The sequence below is a fragment of the Carcharodon carcharias genome, chromosome 4, assembly GCF_017639515.1.
Source record: "Carcharodon carcharias isolate sCarCar2 chromosome 4, sCarCar2.pri, whole genome shotgun sequence".
NCBI classification, from domain to species: domain Eukaryota; kingdom Metazoa; phylum Chordata; class Chondrichthyes; order Lamniformes; family Lamnidae; genus Carcharodon; species Carcharodon carcharias.
In genome coordinates this window covers 67,110,025-67,128,775 of record NC_054470.1, presented here as the reverse complement: position 1 = coordinate 67,128,775, position 18,751 = coordinate 67,110,025, and the positions used below count along the sequence as shown (strand labels likewise).

The window sequence follows — 18,751 nt, the reverse complement described above, 5'->3', positions numbered from 1 at the left end:
GTAGAGATATCAGTGGGAGAAAATTTTGCAGATAGTGATCATGACTCCATTAGATTCAAGGCTGATATGGAAAAGGGCGAGGATGGGCCAGAAATCAGAGTTCTAAATTGGGGGAAGGCTGATTTTAATAAGATCAGATATGATTTGGCCAGAGTGGACTGGGAGCAGCTACTTTTAGGTAAATCTGCATCAGAGCAGTGGGATTCATTCAATAAGGAAATAGGGAGAGTACAGGGCCACATATTCCAATAAAGTTAAAGGGTGGGACCAACAAATCCAGGGAACCCTTGATGTCGAGGGATATATAGGATTGGATAAAGAGAAGAGGGGAGGCTTATGACAGATACCGAGGGCTCAAAACAGCAGAAGCCCTAGAGGAGTACAGAATGAGCAGGGGAGAACTTAAAAAGGAAATTAGGAGAGCAAAATGGGGGCATGAAAAACATTGGCAGGTAAAATAAAGGAAAATCCAAAGTTATTGTACAAGTACGTTAAGAGTAAGAGGATAACTAGGGAAAGAGTAGGGCCCATTAAGAACCATAGTGGTAATTTGTGTGTGGAGCCAGAAGACATAGATAGGGTTCTATATGAATACTTTGTGTCGGCATTCACAAGTGAGAGGGATGACGTGGGTATGGAAATCAGGCAGAAGATCTGTGATATAATTAAAGAAATTAGAATAGAAAGGGAGGAGGTTCTAAGTGGTCTGGCAGGCTTAAAAGTAGATAAATCTCCAGGCCCAGATGAAATGTATCCCAGGCTATTGAGTGAGGCAAGGGAGGAGATAGCAGGGGTGCTGGCAGTAATTTTCAATACATCTCTGGCCACAGGAGAGATGCCAGAGGACTGGAGGACAGCCATTGTGGTACCGTTATTCAAGAAGGGAGGAAGGGATAAACCAGGGAACTACAGGCCAGTCAGACTAACCTCAGTGGTGGGGAACTATTGGAAGCAATTCTGAGGGACAGAATTAATCTACACTTGGAGAGTCAGGGGTTAGTCAAGAACAGTCAGCATGGTTTTGTTTAGGGGAGGTCATGTCTGACCAATTTAATTGAATTTTTCAAAGAGGTGACCAGGTGTGTAGATGAGGACAATGCATTTGACGTAGTCTACTTGGACTTCAGCAAGGCTTTTGATAAGGAACCACATGGGACACTGATAACGAAGGTAAGAGTCCAGAGAATCCAAGGCAATTTGGCAAATTGGATCCAGAATTGGCTGAGTGGCAGGAAACAGAGGGCTGTTTTTGTGTCTGGATTTCCGTGTCCAGTGGGGTTCCACAGGGATTGGTGTTGGGTCCCTTGCTGTTTGTGGTATATATAAACGATTTAGACTTGAGCGTAGGAGGGTTGATTAGTAAGTTCGTGGATGACACAAAAATTGGGGGGTGGTAAATCGTGAGAAGGATAGCCTTAGATTACAGGAGGATATAGACAGGCTGGTCAGATGGGCTTATCAGTGGCAAATGGAATTTAATTTGGATAAGTGTGAGGTGATGCACTTGGGTAGGACAAGCAAGGCACGGGAATACACGATGAATGGTAGGACCCTGGGAAGTACCGAGGATCAGAGGGACCTTGGTGTGCATGTCTGCTGGTCCTTTGAGGTAGCAGGGCAGGTAAATAAGATGGTTCAGAAGGCACATGGGGTACTTGCCTTTATTAGCTGAGGCATAGAATATAAGAACCGGGAGGTTATGCTGGAACTGTACAAAACACTGGTTAGGCCACAGCTAGAGTATTGCGTGCAGTCCTGGAATCCGCATTATAGGAAGGATGTGATTGCACTAGAGAGAGTGCAGAGGAGTTTTACCAGGATGTTGCCTGGGCTGGTGAGTTTAAGGTGAGATTGGATAGACTGGGGTTATTTTCCCTGGAGCAGAAGAGATTGAGGTGTATAAAATTGAGGGGCATAGATAGGGTAGACAGGAAGGAACTTTTCCCCTTGGTGGAGGGATCAATAACCAGGGGGCATATTTTAAGGTAAGGGGCAGGAGGTTTAGAAGGGATGTGAGGAAGAATTTTTTCACCCAGAGGGTGGTGGGAATCTGGAACTCTCTGCCTGAAAGGGTGGCAGAGGCAGAAACCCTCAAAACAATTAAGAAATATTTGGATGTGCACTTGTGATGCCATGGCAAACAAGGCTATGGGCCTAGTGCTGGAAAATGGGATTAGAATAGTTAGGTACTTGTTTGACTGGCACAGACTCGAAGGGCCAAAGGGACTTTTTCTGTGCTGTAGACCTCTATGGCTCTCACTACATGGATTGGAATGTCCCTCAGCCCTGGGAAGAAATAGCCTTGAATCAAGGAGGACATCCTCCGTTGTATATTGTAGCCATACTAACTGACCTAGCAGCAGCCTAACTCTGGTTCCCATGAGATGATGTAGGAGCACCAGAAATCTGAAATATTTTGGCCCATACATCCCTCAGCCTTTGGTCACCATGATGTCAGGTACGGGCATTCCAGGAGCACCATTAGGCATCACTGAAGTTGCAACCCGCTGTAGGGATGAGCATAAAGCATCAGCTGATCAGGGCTATGTAGCCCCTGCAAACAGATTGCGATCAAACCTCTGCAGCCCTACTATCTGTAGATGGCTATGGTAGTAGAGAAGGAGGTGACACTCTAAACACACCTGTGTTAAACCATGATGGAGCCCAGAATATAAATACCAACAGTGTTAAGTAGAGGAGCCTGCGTGGTCGTCTTCATTGCTCAAGCCAATGTCCTTTCCGTTGATTCCATATGACGTTAAGAAGTGTCTGAATATGCTGGATACAGCGTGGGATATGGGATGTGTCTATGTGTGTGCGTTAAACTTAATTGAATTAGAGACAGTTAGTCTGGGTGCCTTGACGTAAGAAGAGAAGTTAGGTTTGAAATGTTTATTAGGTAAACATGGGGAAATTTTAGAATGTGAAGTGTAAAGGGAACATTTGCATTTTTAAACAAACTATAGCGGCTTAAATTCAAAGGAGTGGGTATAAGGAATACCTAGCCAGCAGATTTATAAGAAGTAGTGTGCTTATTTATTTTTCCCAAAGAATACTGGTGGATTAGTACATGATAGATTTTTTTTATTAGTAGTGAGGTAAAGTTCAAAAGACATAGTGAAACAATGGGAATTTGCATTCAAAGAGGAAAATATATATAAAGGAGAGAAGGCTTTTTGTAAGTTTAACATCCAACAAGTGTGAAAAGCTCACAGCCGGAATGTACCAACCTGCTGCCTCCGGGGACTGAAGTTAAGAGAACTACTTTGAATCCGACTGTTCAGGGTATCGCTTACTTTGCCTGGGTTTTTTAAAATCTGTGTCTTACACTTTTGTTAATGCAATAGTTAACTGGGAGTTAAATTAATTAGGAGATTTAAAAGTTATTATAATAATTTGTAGACATACCTTGTGCTTACAATCTTTTCTTTTTATTAATAAATGTTTAGTTTTACAAAAACTACTTGAGACTCGGGTTTTTACTGAATTCAAAGCCAGCATCTCAAAACATACAAATTGAAAATTAGTTGTGCTAGTTGTTTCCCTCTGGGATTTGAACAGCTCAGCATTTACCATCTGCTGCGTCATAACAAGCTGCTTTGTAGATTTATCCTATTGGCTGTTTCCCAATTCTTCATAAAGTTATAGTCTCAAACCTGCTCAGCAACACTTAGCAGAACTCAAACTAATTGGCTCCAGACCACCTCATTTTCTTCATCCAGATGTGGTTGCAAGAGATGAATGCCAGAGGAAAGGTAAAAGCCAATGCCCTCAATATGGTATGGGCTGGTTGGGCTGAATGGCCTGTGTGTTGTATATATCCTATGGTATCAAGAACAATAACAAAACAGGTCATTAGGAAATAAAATGAAAATTCCACTGTTGGAGCCATATCTGACACAAATAAAAATGGTTCTGATTGTCTGAGGCCAATCATTGTCAGCCTAAGTCATTGCTCTGGAATTTTCTCCAACTTTCCTCCTTCAACTGCTTTACCAGTGACCTTCCCTCTGTCATTAAGGTCAAGAGTGAGCTTGTTTGTTGAGGATTCTTTGTGTTTGAACTGCAGCTGAATATTTTTTTCCCCCCAAGTACCTGTGCAGTCTTTGTATTTTCATGTGTTTTAACATTAGTAAGGGGTTGTGGAGTTCTGATTTTTTTTTAGGAGTCATGATGATAACTATTGCCAAATAATGAAACGAAATAAGCCTTACTGGGTGTTGTCTTGTCAGATGGTTCCCCGAACAGACTGTTAGTCATTTGGCAGAATGCCCCATCGCCAGAACTTTCCAACAAGCACTAAGATGTAGCTTGGCTGATGGTTAGAAAGGCCTTTCCCGTCAGATCCTTCCTACGCGCCAGGAGTCTCACCCACTCGGCAAGTTGCCTTCGAGGTGGCTGTGGTGGGGAAGAGACCGTTGTTCACCACCTCGTGGAAAGTGCCTTTGCAAAGAAGTTCTGGAGAGAGTGCAGTGGTTTTTGTTAAGGTTCATCCTGAGCAGTGCTGTGATGCAGGACTCTGCTCTACAGGCTGTTCCCAGGGACACACACCAAGACAAACATCAAATGCAGCTGGAGGATCATCAACTCGGTGAAAGACATTCTTTGGCCTGCCCCAAATTTTTTGGTCTTCCAGTGCAATGAGTTGTCCCCGACTGTGTTGCAGACTGGCACATTCCAAGGTCCAGGACTACGTGCTGAAGGACGCACTAAAGCTTGGGGCAGGCACTGCAAAGGTGCAATGGGGAAAGGTTGCTGTCTAAGACCTTTCTGCCATAATGCACCAAGGGACTGGGAATTGTATAGACCCCTCGGGTTGTACGACTCACAAAGATTGTACGTAGTGAATACTAAATGCATCATAGTTGTATTGAAGCACCTCAGAGTGCAGCGTGATATATGTCGATAACTCCAATACCATTGCATTGTCTGACTGTCTGTCTGTAATGACCATATTGAAGTGACTGTAATATTCATTGATGGTATTGAAGTACCTCATGATCCATGTATAAGAATTGAATATGATTGCCCCTTTTGTGATGGACATTTAGAAATGTTTTGTAATGTTCTTTCAGATATTTTATGAATAAAGTATATTTTTCCAAAAAAAAATCTGCCAAGGCTTCCTCTTCTGTGGCATGTTTAGCATGAAATCTTGGCCACAACTCTTCTGCTCTTGCCCTCAGTTCCCACTGGTGCTGCCCTAGTCTCCCAGTGTTGCTTTCTGGCCCCCCTCCGTCGCCCTTCCTGATGTCATTCTCTGGCCTGCCTCCCCCTTGACATTGCTTTCGAGACTACCACCACCCCAATTGGGCCTTGCTTCCCACCCTCTGTTCTTAACAGGATCTGTTTTCAGCTGCTTTGCTCCTAACTTCAGCCCTGGCTCCAATTCTAAACTGAAGCTTCTGGGCTCCATCTAGTGACAGAAGTTAGTTGGGGCAGGTAGTCTCAGGATTCCAGCAGTTTCCTGCACTGAACAGCTACTATCACTAGATGGAACCTGGTCAGCCTGAAAATACTGTACCGAGATAACTAATTTTTTAAAGTTATATCATGTGCTCTATTTCTTTTAATTTATTTTACAAGTTATTTCATCTAGGACTGCATAGTACTGTACATATATGGTATAGTATTTAAATATCGCTGAAAAAGATACATATCGAAGCTTTACATCTTATACTCATCAGGACACTCACAAGAATACCAAATGGAAACAACAATTTATACTTAATGGAAAGAATGCTGATTGATTGGCAAGTGGATTCTGCTAGAGGCATTGCCATAGAAAATGCACCAGTTAACTAATGACTGACAGTTAACTGCCAATCTTTGTTTAAATTCAAACCAGGTTGACTCTGGTCATTGCATTACTCTGAGGAGTGAACCAACCAGCCCATACGTGCAAAGCTGAAAACAGTGTGTCCAGCATTAGATGTGTTTCTGCGATTGGACGACAGTTGCTAAACAATGCTGAGTGTTCTAAGAATTACACTGGCACCCAATTTGTACTAATACCTGGAATGGATGGGTTGTCTTAGGAGGAAAGGTTGGACAGCCTAGGCTTGTATCCACGGGAGTTTAGAAGAGTGAAAGGCAACTCAATTGAAACACAAAAACTCCTGAGGGGTCTTGACAGGGTCATATGTGGAAAAGATGTTTCCTCTTGTGGGAGAATCCAGAACTAGGGATCACTTTAAAAATAAGGGGTTGCCCATTTAAGACAGATGAGGAAAAGTTTTTTGAGGATCGTGAGTCTTTGGAACTTCCTTCCTCAAAAGGCAGTGGAAGCAGTGTCTTGGAATATTTTTAAGGCAGAAGTGAATTCTTGAGAAGCACGAGGGTGAAAGATTATCAGGGGTAGGTGGGAATGTGGAATTGTGATTACAGTCAGATCAGCCATGGTCTTATTGAGTGGCAGAGCAGCTTCGAAGGGCCAAATGGCCTACTTCTCCTAATTTGTATGCTCATATGTTAAGATTATCAGTCGGGCTTGCAATGTGGTGCACTTGTGTGTAGGAAGCTATGTATGTTAATACAGAGCCCTGTTCTTTGCAGACAGAAAGAACATGTATTTGCACCTGTTTCAACTGAAAAGAATAGGCAATGGCCATCTCTGGTTCATTCCCCAGGACAATGCCTTGACCAATCAACCTACCTGGTTTAAATTTAGACAAAGCTTGGCAGTTAACTATCAGTCATCAGTTAACTGGTGCATTTTCCATGGCAACACCTCTACCAAGAGACTCAGAGTCCACTTGCCAACCAATCAGCACTCTCTTCTCATGAAGTATAAATTGTTGTTACCTTTACATTTGGTATTCTTGCGAATACCCTGATGAGTGCAAGTCAAAAAGCTTTGACATGTCTTTTTTTTTTCAGTGATACTCAATTTTTGTACTACCAAACAACTAACAATACTTAAATTTGCACGTTGCTTTTTCTCGGCGACAAACACCTGAAGGAACCTAACTCTGGCTTTAACATTGATTCCTGTGGGACCCTGTGACTTACTTAAAGTAGCTTCACTTAAAGTATCAATTTTCAGGAACACAGCCACAATTTTACTAATAATTTCAGCTGAGTGTTGGAAATATTGGGTAGCAAATTTAGCAGTTTTTCACTGCTAGTTCAGAATGGAACAGATAGGAGCCTAAAATAGGGCCATGCTTTCTCATTCATTGAGAAAGTTAATCAAATCTCATAGAAATTGGAGTAGTATTTAAGTTTCACTCAATGTTGCAGCATTTTGTATGTGTAACCTCATGGAATCTTTCCAACTGTTGTTTAAGTGGACAGATGAGCTTAACAGTGTAAGAAACCACCGTGACCGGCTGCTAATTGAGACTGAACAATTGAGGGAGGAAATGAAAGCTCATGTGTCCAAGGTGCAGAAAATGGAACTCTTGCAGAGAGAATCTAATGATCAACTGGAGAGAGATAAAATATCCATATTGATGGAGAAAGATGAGCTCAAATTACAGGTGGATAAAACCCAGACTGTTCTCTCTGAAAAGACTGAATTGGTGAGTATTGGGATTTTGAGCTCTTGGGTTACTTTTAAATCCTATAAAATGTTAAGTTTCACCAGAAAGTGCTCTTAAATTTAGTTTGCTGTAACCTCCAAACAGGTTGTGTTGAGATCAGGGTGATGACTGCAGCACTGAAAATGAAACCATTATTGCTTTTACAAAGATTGTTAATTTTCTTCTTTGCTCCCCCAATTCTTTGTTTCTTTTATTTATTTTTCCTCCTCCCTTAATCCAGAGCATATGTACTCTCATTTTGATACTGCAAGTGGTCTGAACATAGTTATGAAATATGTGCTGCTCTTAATCACCAATTTGTGAATTTACAGTAGATACACCAAATACAATAGAAATTGCTTTTTGAAGTCCTTAGGTATACATGCAATAGATTTGCTTATATTTAATCAGATTTTATTCTTAAATAATTATCAACAGCTTATGATGGAAGAAAGAAGGAACAAAGAACTTAAAGAATCTGTCACAATCTTAGAGAAACAAATTGTTACTTTGAAAGAAGAGAAAGCAGGAATTGTATCCACTAATTCAGAAACTGATCCAGTTGAAGCAGAAATTAATAGGCTTAGTAATTGTCTACAGGAAAAAGATCTACTATTGCAGGTATGTTTTATACAGTACTATTTTATTAGCGATACTTTCAATTGTAACTCTCATCTTATTGATATGTAGAAGGTGAACAAGTGAGGAAGAAAACCTGATTGTTTGGGATCCTTATCTAGAATCAAGGTAGTTGCCAACTTTTTTTATGGGCATTTTGTTCAGACTTTCTGGATGAATTGATATGATTTACCCTAGAGACTGGGCAGTTATTGCGAATCTTGAAGAAATAGATCCACTCATTGCCATTCACCACATCACTAAACTTAGTTTCATATAAAATGAAAGAGGTGTTCCCCATTGAGTTCAATTCAATATCCAGCATGTTCACAGAATGCCTCCTTTGGCAACATTCCCCTCTAGACATCATTTACACATCATTCTAGATTTCTTCCAAAAGTCAAGGACGATGACCCTTTAGGTTATAGCCTATAAAGGGATGATTTAGCCATGCAGCTCGGAGTATATGCAAGACCTACTGCACAGTCATGGTAGCAGTGATCCAAGCTGATAAAATGCAGACTTCAGAAAAAAACAAGTTCCTGGAGCGTCAGGTTAAAGGAACATTTGAGGGAGGCACGAATATTATGGTTTAAAGAAGAAGGAATACATATACAGTAGATGACCTAACATGCACTTCCATTGCGGTATATGGGATAGATTTTGAACAGGCCTCGCAACTCCATACTGGCCACCCATGAGGTGCTATGGGCCATCAGCAGCAGCAGCAGAATTATACTCAACCACAAGCCGTAACCTCACTGCCTGGCGTATCCCCTATTCTACCATTGCCACCAAGCCAGGAGATCAATTCTGGTTCAATGAAGAGTGCAGAAGGGCATGCCAGGAGCAGCACCAGGCATACCTAAAAATGAGGTGTCAAACTGGTGAAGCTATAATACAGGACTACTTGCTTGCCAAATAGCATAAGCAGCAAGTGATAGACTGAGCTAAGCAATTCCACAACCAATGGATGAAATCTAAGCTCTGCAGTCCTGCCAAATCCAGCCATGAATGGTGGTGGTGGACAATTTAACAACTCACTGGAGGAGGTGGCTCCACAAATATGCTCATCCTCTATGATGGAGGAGTCCAGTACATCAGTGCAACAGATAGGGCTGAAGCAGTCGCAGTAATCTTCAGCCAGAAATGCCCAGTGGATGATCCATCTCTGCCTCCCCAAGAGGTCCCCAGCATCTCAGATGCCGGCCTTCAGCCAATTCGAGTCACTCCGTGATATCAAGAAACAGCTGAAAGCACTAGATACTGCAAAGGCAATGGGCCCTGACAATATCCTAGCAATAGTACTGAATACGTGCTCCATAACCTGCGGTGCCCCTACCCAAGCTGTTCCAGTATAGTGATAACACTGGCATCTACCCGGCAATGTGGAAATTTGCCCAGACATGACCTTGTACACAAAGCAGGACAAATCTAACCCAGCCAATTACCACCCCATCAGACTACTCTCAATCATCTGTAAAGTGATAGAAGGGGTCACCAACAGGACTATCAAGTGGCACTTACCAAAACCTGCTCATTGATGATCAGTTTGGGTTCCACCAAGGTCACTTAGCTTCTGACTTCATTACAGCCTTGGTTCAAACATGGATAAAAGAGCTGAACTCCAAAGGTGAGGTGAGAGTGACTGCCTTTGATATCAAGGCAGCAAATGACCAAGTGTGGCATCAAGGAGCCCTAGCAAAACTGGAGCCAATGGGAATCAGGTGGAAAACTCTCTGCTGGTTGGAGTCATACCTAGCATAAAGAAAGATGGTTGTGGTTGTTGCAAGTCAACCATCTCAGCTCCAGGACATCACTGCAGGAGTTCCTCAGGGTAGCATTCTTGGCCCAATCATCTTCAGCTGCTTCATCAATGACCTTCCTTCCCATCATAAGGTCAGAAGTGGGGACGTTCACTGATTAATGTTCAGCACCATTCATGACTCCTCAGATACTGAAGCAGTCCATGTCCAAATGCAGCAAGACCTGGACAATATCGAGGCTTGGGCTGACAAGTGGCAAGTAAGATTCATGCCACACGAGTGCCAGGCAATGACCATCTCCAATAAGAAACAAGCTAACCATCGCCCCTAGACATTCAATGGCATTATCTTCACTGAATCCCCCACTTTCAACATCTTGGGGATTACCATTGACCAGAAACTGAACTGGTCTAGCCATATAAGTACTGTGGCTACAAGAGCAGGTCAGAGGCTGGGAATCCTGTGGCGAGTAACTCACCTCCTGACTCCCCAAAGCCTGTCCACCGTCAACAAGGCACAGGTCAGGAGTGTGATGGAATATTCTCCACTTGCCTGGATAAGTGTAGCTCAAACAGCACTCAAGAAGCTCAATACCATCCAGGACAAAGCAGCCTTCTTGATTGGCACCCCTTGCACAAAGATTCACTCCCTCCACCACTGAACAGTGGCAGCAGTGTGTATACCATCTACAAGATGCACTTGCAGAAACTCACCAAGGCTCCTTAGGAAGCACATTCCAACCCATGACCACCACCATCTAGATGGACAAGGGCAGCAGATACATGGGAACACCACCACCTGGAATGTCTCCTCCAAGCTGTCCCGACTTGGAAATATATCGCTTTTCCTTTACTGTTGCGGAGTCAAAACCCTGGAACTCCCTCCCTAACTGCATTGTGGGTGTACCTGCACCACAGGGACTGCAGCGGTTGAAGAAGGTAGCTCACCGCCACCTTCTCAAGGGCAATTAGAGATGGGCAATAAATGCTGGCCTAGCCAGCAAAGCTCACATCCCATAAATGAATTTAAAAAATAAATGCAGCTTTTCACCTTTTTTACTCAATTGAATTATGTCACAGTAGTGCAGGAGAAAGGAGGTAGTCAATATATTAACAAACCGTACTTGAACTATCAGTAATGGTGACGATGACACCATCATTGATTGTTGTAAATAACCCATCTGGTTCACTAGTGCCCTTTAGGGAAGGATATCTGCCATCCTTACCTGATCTGGCCTATATGTGACTTCAAACTGACAGCAATGTGATTGACTCTGAAATGGCCTAGTAAGCCATTCAGGTCAAGGGGCAATTAGGGATGGGCAACTAATGCTGGCCTTGCCAGAAATACCCACATCCCATGAAAGAATAAAGTTCAAAGCAGTAGTGTTTTGTTACAGTATCTAGTTTACTACATAATTGTAACAATGGTAGGATATATTGCAACTAATATTTCACAACTAATTAAATTTGGTATGATCTATTTTCACCTTTTAAATATTAATTTTTTTAAAAACTTGCAAATGTATATCAATATTTCTTAATTTCTGTATAACTTTTCTGCATGTGTTTCTTTTGCCATTAGCCCACAATGCATTTGCTAAGGCAGTATTGCATCCTGTGTAAGATTTTCAATCTCTGCTTGTTTTGCTAAAGATCCAAAATTGTCAATATCTCCCCTTGTTATCATTAACGGGAGCAGCCAAGTCTGGATTATTTTTCTTGTATTGGAATGCTGCAGGGCTGAGAAAGTGTTAAATTGCAGCAAAACCTCTTTTCATTTGGCATATTAAAACTTTTTGAGCATTAGGGAAAATGGCAGTTTAATGGTTCCCAATTTTAAAAAAATGTAGTTAGTGTAGAACTAAACCAGGAGCATACTAATTTTAGTCCACCATCTAAGATGGACAATCTCCATTAGGGTGTTACAATGAGCAATAGACCGAAGATGTTTACGGCCTCTGACTGCTATTCATTGATCCTTGGTGAAAAGTGAGCAAAGGTAGACATTATGACTGATCTGACTCAGCTGTCACACTGACTAACTTCTGTATACTTCCAGTCTGAGATTATACATGAAGCATGGCCATTTGAGCAAGGTAGTATAGGGACTTTGATACCCAAAAGTTAGCATTGGAATAGAGAGGAGAAAAACAAGAAGGGGAATGTTTCTCCTTGTATCAATGTTGGATTGGATGGTTAATCTATCAAAATTTTTGTATTTTTGCTTTGTATGGAAATTTAATGTATCTTAATGAGCCAGTACATGCATCATGCTTTTCTGTGCTTGAAAATATGTTCTGTTTTGAATATTCACTGCCAGAATTGAATTGAATTGCAGACTACTACACAAATTTAAATTAATTTCAACTTGACTAATTTCTGGTTTGGTGTAATTTAATTTTGTCACTTGTTAAAACAAATAAAATAATAATCCAGAATTGTAGTTAAAATGTGCCATTTTTGGTAGAATTTGAATGGCAGTGTCACATTAACATTCTACCGTGCTGCAGCTGAAGTTTGCCCTTGCTATATGATGACTGCCTTCTACTAGCAGCATTGGAGCTGGTGTGTAGTTCCTCTTGTTTTGTGTCAATTCTTTAGTCTACTGATCTTATGTTTGTTTCATTACCTGTCTTTTTGACTGAATTTATTTATTATTCAGAACACAATTCAGAATTTATTTCAATTGGAAAATGAGTACAAGATTAGCCTATCTAAAGCTGACCAAGAATTGTCAAGAGAGGCGGAAGCATGGAAAGAACTACTGATCAGATTTTGCTCTGAAGTACCTGAAGGTTCAACAGAATCAATACGCATTGGGAAGCTACAGGAAGAGAATCAAAAACTATACGAGAAACTTAAGTTGTGGAGAAGTAATTTTATGGTACCGCTTGCATTAGATTTTGTAATGGCAGTACTTTTTGTTAATAAATATAATAAACAATCTCTGCATTATAGTCTAAATTTCAAAAGCAACATATTGCAAATGAGGGAAATCTGAAATAAAACAAAATACTGAAAACATTCAGCAAGTCACTTAGCATAATGTGAAAAGAGGAAGGTAGGGTTAATGTTTCAAGTCCATTGACTTTTGTCAGAACTGTTTCTGGGCCTGAAACCCTACCTTCCTTACCCCATAGAATGTTTCCAGCAAATTTCTATTATGATCTATTTTTTTTTTTTGCAATATAGTTGTTCAGTAAGGAAAAGTGATTTCATTTTATAAATCTTTAGCTTTAGTTGTTTCTGAAGTTGAATGTGGTGAAACTTTGTTAGTATTTGCTGCCGCAGTGGTTATTCAAGTAATGTTGAACTGGTGGAGAGTAATCCCATAGATTTCAATATAGTGTTAATATAGCTTTTAAATTGATCAAGCTGTATTGTGTTTGGTAAATGTTTTGACTCTGGTCATTGTCATGGGCATTGTCTGCTGATAAAGTATGATTTTGAAGTGTGCAGCAGGTTCAGGTTGAACAGCAGAGTAGCTAATTTGTTGGAAAGAATTGTGCAAAGTCTTCATATTTTACAACAATGTTCCATGCAGATCTAATTTCAATAATAATGGAGATCCTATCAAATATAAAGAGGCTGGTATTATATTCCTTCTATTGTTTAAATTATCCCTCACGTACATTTATCCTGTTGTCTTTGCCCTCTGCTTTAATCCGACTTCTCATTAGTACTGCAGAGTGATTTCAGAGATCACCTGTATCAAACAACTGCATATGGATTAAAATTTGCACAGCACAGCTGTTCTAAAGTCACATTTGATTCTTTCCCAATGTCTTGGGAGATCTTGCAGCCTAGCAATTGCTTGCCTGTATAGATGAACTGACCACTTGCCTATTTGCAACAAGGTGAATTTGATTATCCTGCCTGCAATCAGTCTTGGAAGGCAATTCTGCAGTGTGAAGTGTATTCATTGGTGTTAGCAGGTTTTCACTTATGTTGTAGCTTAATCAATATTGAAAACATGAGAAATGTAATAATTAAAAGGATCTAATCTAACTTTTAACTTTTTTTTTTGAGTACAAACATCTGTTCCCATCTGTTCCTATTCAGATGAAGTTACATTGTTTCATAGTTTGCCATTGTGAGATTTGAACTCTTGATACTCTTTTGAGTAAACCTGTTTCCATCTGTTTCAGATGAAGTTACATTGTTTCATAGTTTGCCATTGTGAGATTTGAACTCTTGTTCTTGGGGTTACAAACCCAGTACCATAACCACTTGGCTATTTAGGCCAAGCCAAAAGTAACTCTTTTGAGTACAAACCTGCTTCCATCTGTTTGAGATGAAGTTACATAGTTTCATGGTTTGCCATTGTGAGATGTGAACTCTTGATCTTGGGGTTACAAACCCCGTACCTTAACCACTTGGCTATTTAGGCCAAGCAATCTAACTTTTAAGGTGCTAAAATATTTCAGTAGGTGAATGATAGGTTTTGGCTTCATCCTGTTCATTTTACGATCATGCCTCTTTTTCATGTTTCTGCAACAGAGAACGCTGAGTACTGTACCTCCTCGTGTGAAAAATTATCAGAAGCCTATTAGTAAATGTGACATAAGTCTAGCAGAAGAGTTAAAGAAGAATGAAGAATTGCTCATACAGTTGCAGGCTCTGAAGAAGCAAGCATCTGGTCCAGCTGAACTGGAATTAATGTCAGAAGAGAAGAACACTGAAATAGGAAGAATTTCGGCTTTAATTGCAAATAAAGAAAACCATTTGCAGGTTTGTATTGTTTCCTTTAGAATTGTTAATGATCAGGAAACTCGAACATTGTAATTCCAGGACTTTGTTCCACCTTTGACTGTTTGTTTAATTGTATTTTGTGCAAAAATGAACTATGTGGCTGCAAACATGACTCTAGACTGGTATATTGCCTCCCAGAACATTCTAAGGGGGGAGGATCAACCATATGGTTGTGGTCCATATCAGTTCCAAAGATCTAGGTAGAAAGTGGATGTGATCCTGCAGGAAGGTTTTAGAGAGCTAGGAAAAATATTAAAGCAGGAACTCAAAGGTGGTAATTTCCAGATTTCTCTGTGTTACTTGCTAGTGATTACAGAAATAGGTGAATGCAGATGAACCCATGGCTGATTAAATGGTTTTCAGAGGGCTTTCAGACAGGATAGAGAGGTGAATAAAAAAGTAGGGGGTGGCAATATTGGTTAAGGAAGTATTCATAGCTTTATGGAGGCATGATATGCTAGAAACATCATCAAATGAGGCCATATGGGTTGAATGGAGGAAGAAAAGATCAATCACATTATTGGGAATATAGTCCACAGTCCAAGAGATAGAAGAGCAAATATTAAAGCAAATTGCTGAAAAATGCAAAAACATTAGGGCAGTAGTGTTGGGGATTTCAACTACCCTAAATACCTGAGAGAAAATTAGTGTAAGAGTTGCAAAATTCTTAAAATGTATTTGGATCTTTTTTAGAAAATGAAGCTGGGCAAGTATAAATAATGTCAGTGAGAACATTTTGGTGACAATTATCATGCTACTTTTAGATTTAGCATGGTTATGGAAAAGGCCAAAGGTGGATCAGGAGTAAAAGTTTTAAATTGGGGAGGACAATTTTTACCAAGCTTAAGATGTGATTTTTTGTAGAAGTGCAAGTTTTGAAATAAATACATGTAGAACAAGAGGATAATTAAGGAAAAAGCAAGCTTTTGACAAGGTACAAAAGGCAGACTGGTCAGAAAAGAAAAAGTCCATAGGGTCCAAAGGAAAGTGGCAAATTGGGTCCAAAATTGACTCTGGCAGAAGCAAAGAATAATGGTTGATAAATGTTTTGGTAACTAGAAGACTGTTTCCAGTGAGCATGTCACAGATCCCTGAAAGTGGTGGATCAGGCAGCTAAGAATGTATATTGGGATACATCCCTTTATTAGCCAATGCCTAGAAATTAAGAGCATGGAGGTTGTGCTAGAACTGCATAAAACACCATTTAAACTGCAGCTGGAGTACTACTATGTACAGTTCCAGTCAGCACAATTCAGGAAGGATGAGATCACACTTGAGAGAATACAAAAAGGATTTAGCAGAGGAAAGATTGGGTAGACTTTTTTTTAACTTTTGGAACAGGAGACTTAAGAGCAGACTTAATTAAAGGGTATGTGATTAAGTGGAGCCTACATAATAAGTGGGAAGGACCTATTTCCCTTAGTGAAGTCAATAAGGGGCATAGATTTAAAATATTTCGCAAAAGAGTTCGAGGGGAGTTGAGTAAAATCATTTCACCCAAAGGGTGGTGGGAATCTGGAACTCTCTGCCTGAAAGTGTGGTAGAGGCAGAAAAACTCATATCATTTAATGAGTACTTGTATATACACCTGAAGAACCATACCATACACAGCTATGGACCAAGAGCTAGAAAGTGATGTAAAACTTCCAGCTGGCACAGGCACAATGTCTCTTCCTGTGCCTTAAAGGTATTTCCAGAACTTGCAGTTCAGAGTATTTAAACAGCAAAAATCGCTGAAAGCTACTGCTCACTTTACAGAGCATGACATTAAATTAAACAAACTATGATATACACAGTTAGTCATTGGATCTGAACTCTAGCTCAGTCAGCACCATGCACTGGCACCTGTTATTTAACTTATTTTTATTTTTTGCTGAAGCAGTAAAGCTTGGTGCCAACACTGCAAGTGACATGATACATTTTTTGTATTCATTTAATAGCAAATTTGCTCTTGTGTATCTTGGCAGAAAATTAAGTTGCTGGATTATGGAAATGTGTTGAGCGCAGTTGTTGGAGTAATCTTTTAACTGTTTAGTTAAATGTTTGGATATTTGCAAATCTTGTGAAAGATGGGTGAGTAGGAATGCAGATTTTTAAGGCAGGCACCCCATTCACCTAGTAGAAAACATAGAGCTCCAACCAAAGGTACTTGCTCAAAAATTGAAAATTTGATTTTCCTTGACCTTCTGTTTAAATGCACATTGTATAATATTAGGATAGTGCCTGATCTTGCTGCCCTAGTTTCTCATTCAACTGATTTTACAACAGTATCTTCAAAAGGCCAAATATGAAAATGAGCCATTTGACACATCAAGTCTGTGGTACTTGTTTTCACAAATTGGCAATCTATCTTACTTTGATAATAAAAACAAAAAACTGCGGATGCTGGAAATCCAAAACAAAAACAGAAACAGAAATACCTGGTAAAACTCAGCAGGTCTGGCAGCATCGGCGGAGAAGAGCACAGTTGACGTTTTGAGTCCTCATGATCCTTCAACAGAACTAAGTAAAAATAGGAAAAGGTTGAAATATAAGCTGGTTTTGGGGGGGGTGGGCTCCTCCTATCACTGGCTGCTTGTCCCAACAACCCTCCTCCCCTTAAACCAGCTTATATTTCACCCCTTTCCTACTGAAATTGAGCCCTACTGGTGTTTCCTCTCATCTGACACCACATGCAGCATTGAGATATTCAGGGAGTTGGACTGCTAGATAAGGGTCACCCCTTTAGAAATGTGGATGGGTCGATAGCCACCCAATCCCTGTAACAATATCACACATACAGAACGTTGTGAGGAAATCTTGTACTTTGTTTCTGATGATGGTGCAGGGCAGGACCGTGACATTGTCATCTTCTGGAGCTTGATGCTGAAGTGGTCAATTTTGAACACGTACTGGCCTAAACTTTTATGACTTCTCTGTCATTCCCTGCACCTTTATCAGAAACAAAATACAATACTTTGTCATAAACTTGATCTTATTAGTATTGCTTCAACCAATGATGGTTTCCTGAATTTCAATTTGCATTCTATTTTCTTTGGAATTATTTTGTTTCCCTGGTCTAAGGCAGGCATAACAATGCAAATAGAATTGCACTGCCTTCACTTCATAGAATCCAACAGTACAGATAGAAGGCGGGCCATTTAGCCTGCTGTGCTTGTTAATTTCCAATTTAGTCCCACACCCCTGTTTTTCCCCCATAATCTTGCAATTTAGTCCTCAAGTACAGGTTTAGTGGCCCTTTGGAATTTCCTGTAGAATCTACTTTCACCACACTTTCAGTTATGTGTTCCAGATCTTAACATGTTTCTATATTTTCCCCATTACCTCTCTAGCTCTTTTGCCAATTACTACAAAACTGACATCTTGTTACTAACTACTCACTATTTTAAAAACAAATCTTGCTCTGTCAATACCTCTTTGAGTACCTCTATTTGCTCCCCCCATTAAACATCTCTGCTCTCAGGACAGCTAACTGAGCTTCTCCAATCTCTCCATATCATGGTATCATTCTGGTAAACCACCTCTGTGCCCTCACCAAAGCCTTAACATCATCCTGAAATGTGGTGCCCAGATTTATACACAATATGTCAGCTGAGGCCTAACCAGTTATTTTGGTAAAAGTTTGGCATGACTTCCTTGTTTTGGTATTCAATTCTCCTATTTACGAAGCCAAGTATTCCGTACACACTTCTTCTCAGCATGCAGTAGAATCTTCAAACATTTGTGAATATGGAGCCCCAGGTCTCTCTATTGTGCACTGCATCCCCCTCAAAATTAGATTCTACTGCTCCTCCATGCTCCTCCCAAAATGCATCATTTATCCACACTGTTTCATCTACCACATGTCTGCCATTTCATCAGTCTGTCTTCCTGAAGCCTGTTACCATTGGTTCACTATTTGCTATGTTGCCAAGTTAAGTGCCATCCACGAACTTGGAAACTATTCTCCCTATGCCCATGTCCAGATCATTTTATACATCACGAGGAAAACGATGCTTATAGTATCATCCTTGCTCAACATAGCTCGAAAGTTCACTCCAGTCAAAAGTTCATCATTAAACTTTGCCTCCTATACCTTAGCTAATTACAT

General features: G+C 40.4%; 1 protein-coding gene across 1 annotated transcript in view; it reads left to right on the top strand.

Annotated features, from left to right (window-relative positions):
• Window positions 1-18,751, top strand: part of LOC121276889 (centromere-associated protein E-like) — a 59,322-nt gene that overhangs the window by 14,248 nt on the left and 26,323 nt on the right. The window contains exons 12-15 of the mRNA XM_041185501.1: window positions 7,290-7,523; window positions 7,962-8,144; window positions 12,572-12,793; window positions 14,410-14,640. Coding sequence (XP_041041435.1) covers window positions 7,290-7,523; window positions 7,962-8,144; window positions 12,572-12,793; window positions 14,410-14,640 — 870 coding nt within the window. The remainder of the gene's footprint in view (window positions 1-7,289; window positions 7,524-7,961; window positions 8,145-12,571; window positions 12,794-14,409; window positions 14,641-18,751) is intronic.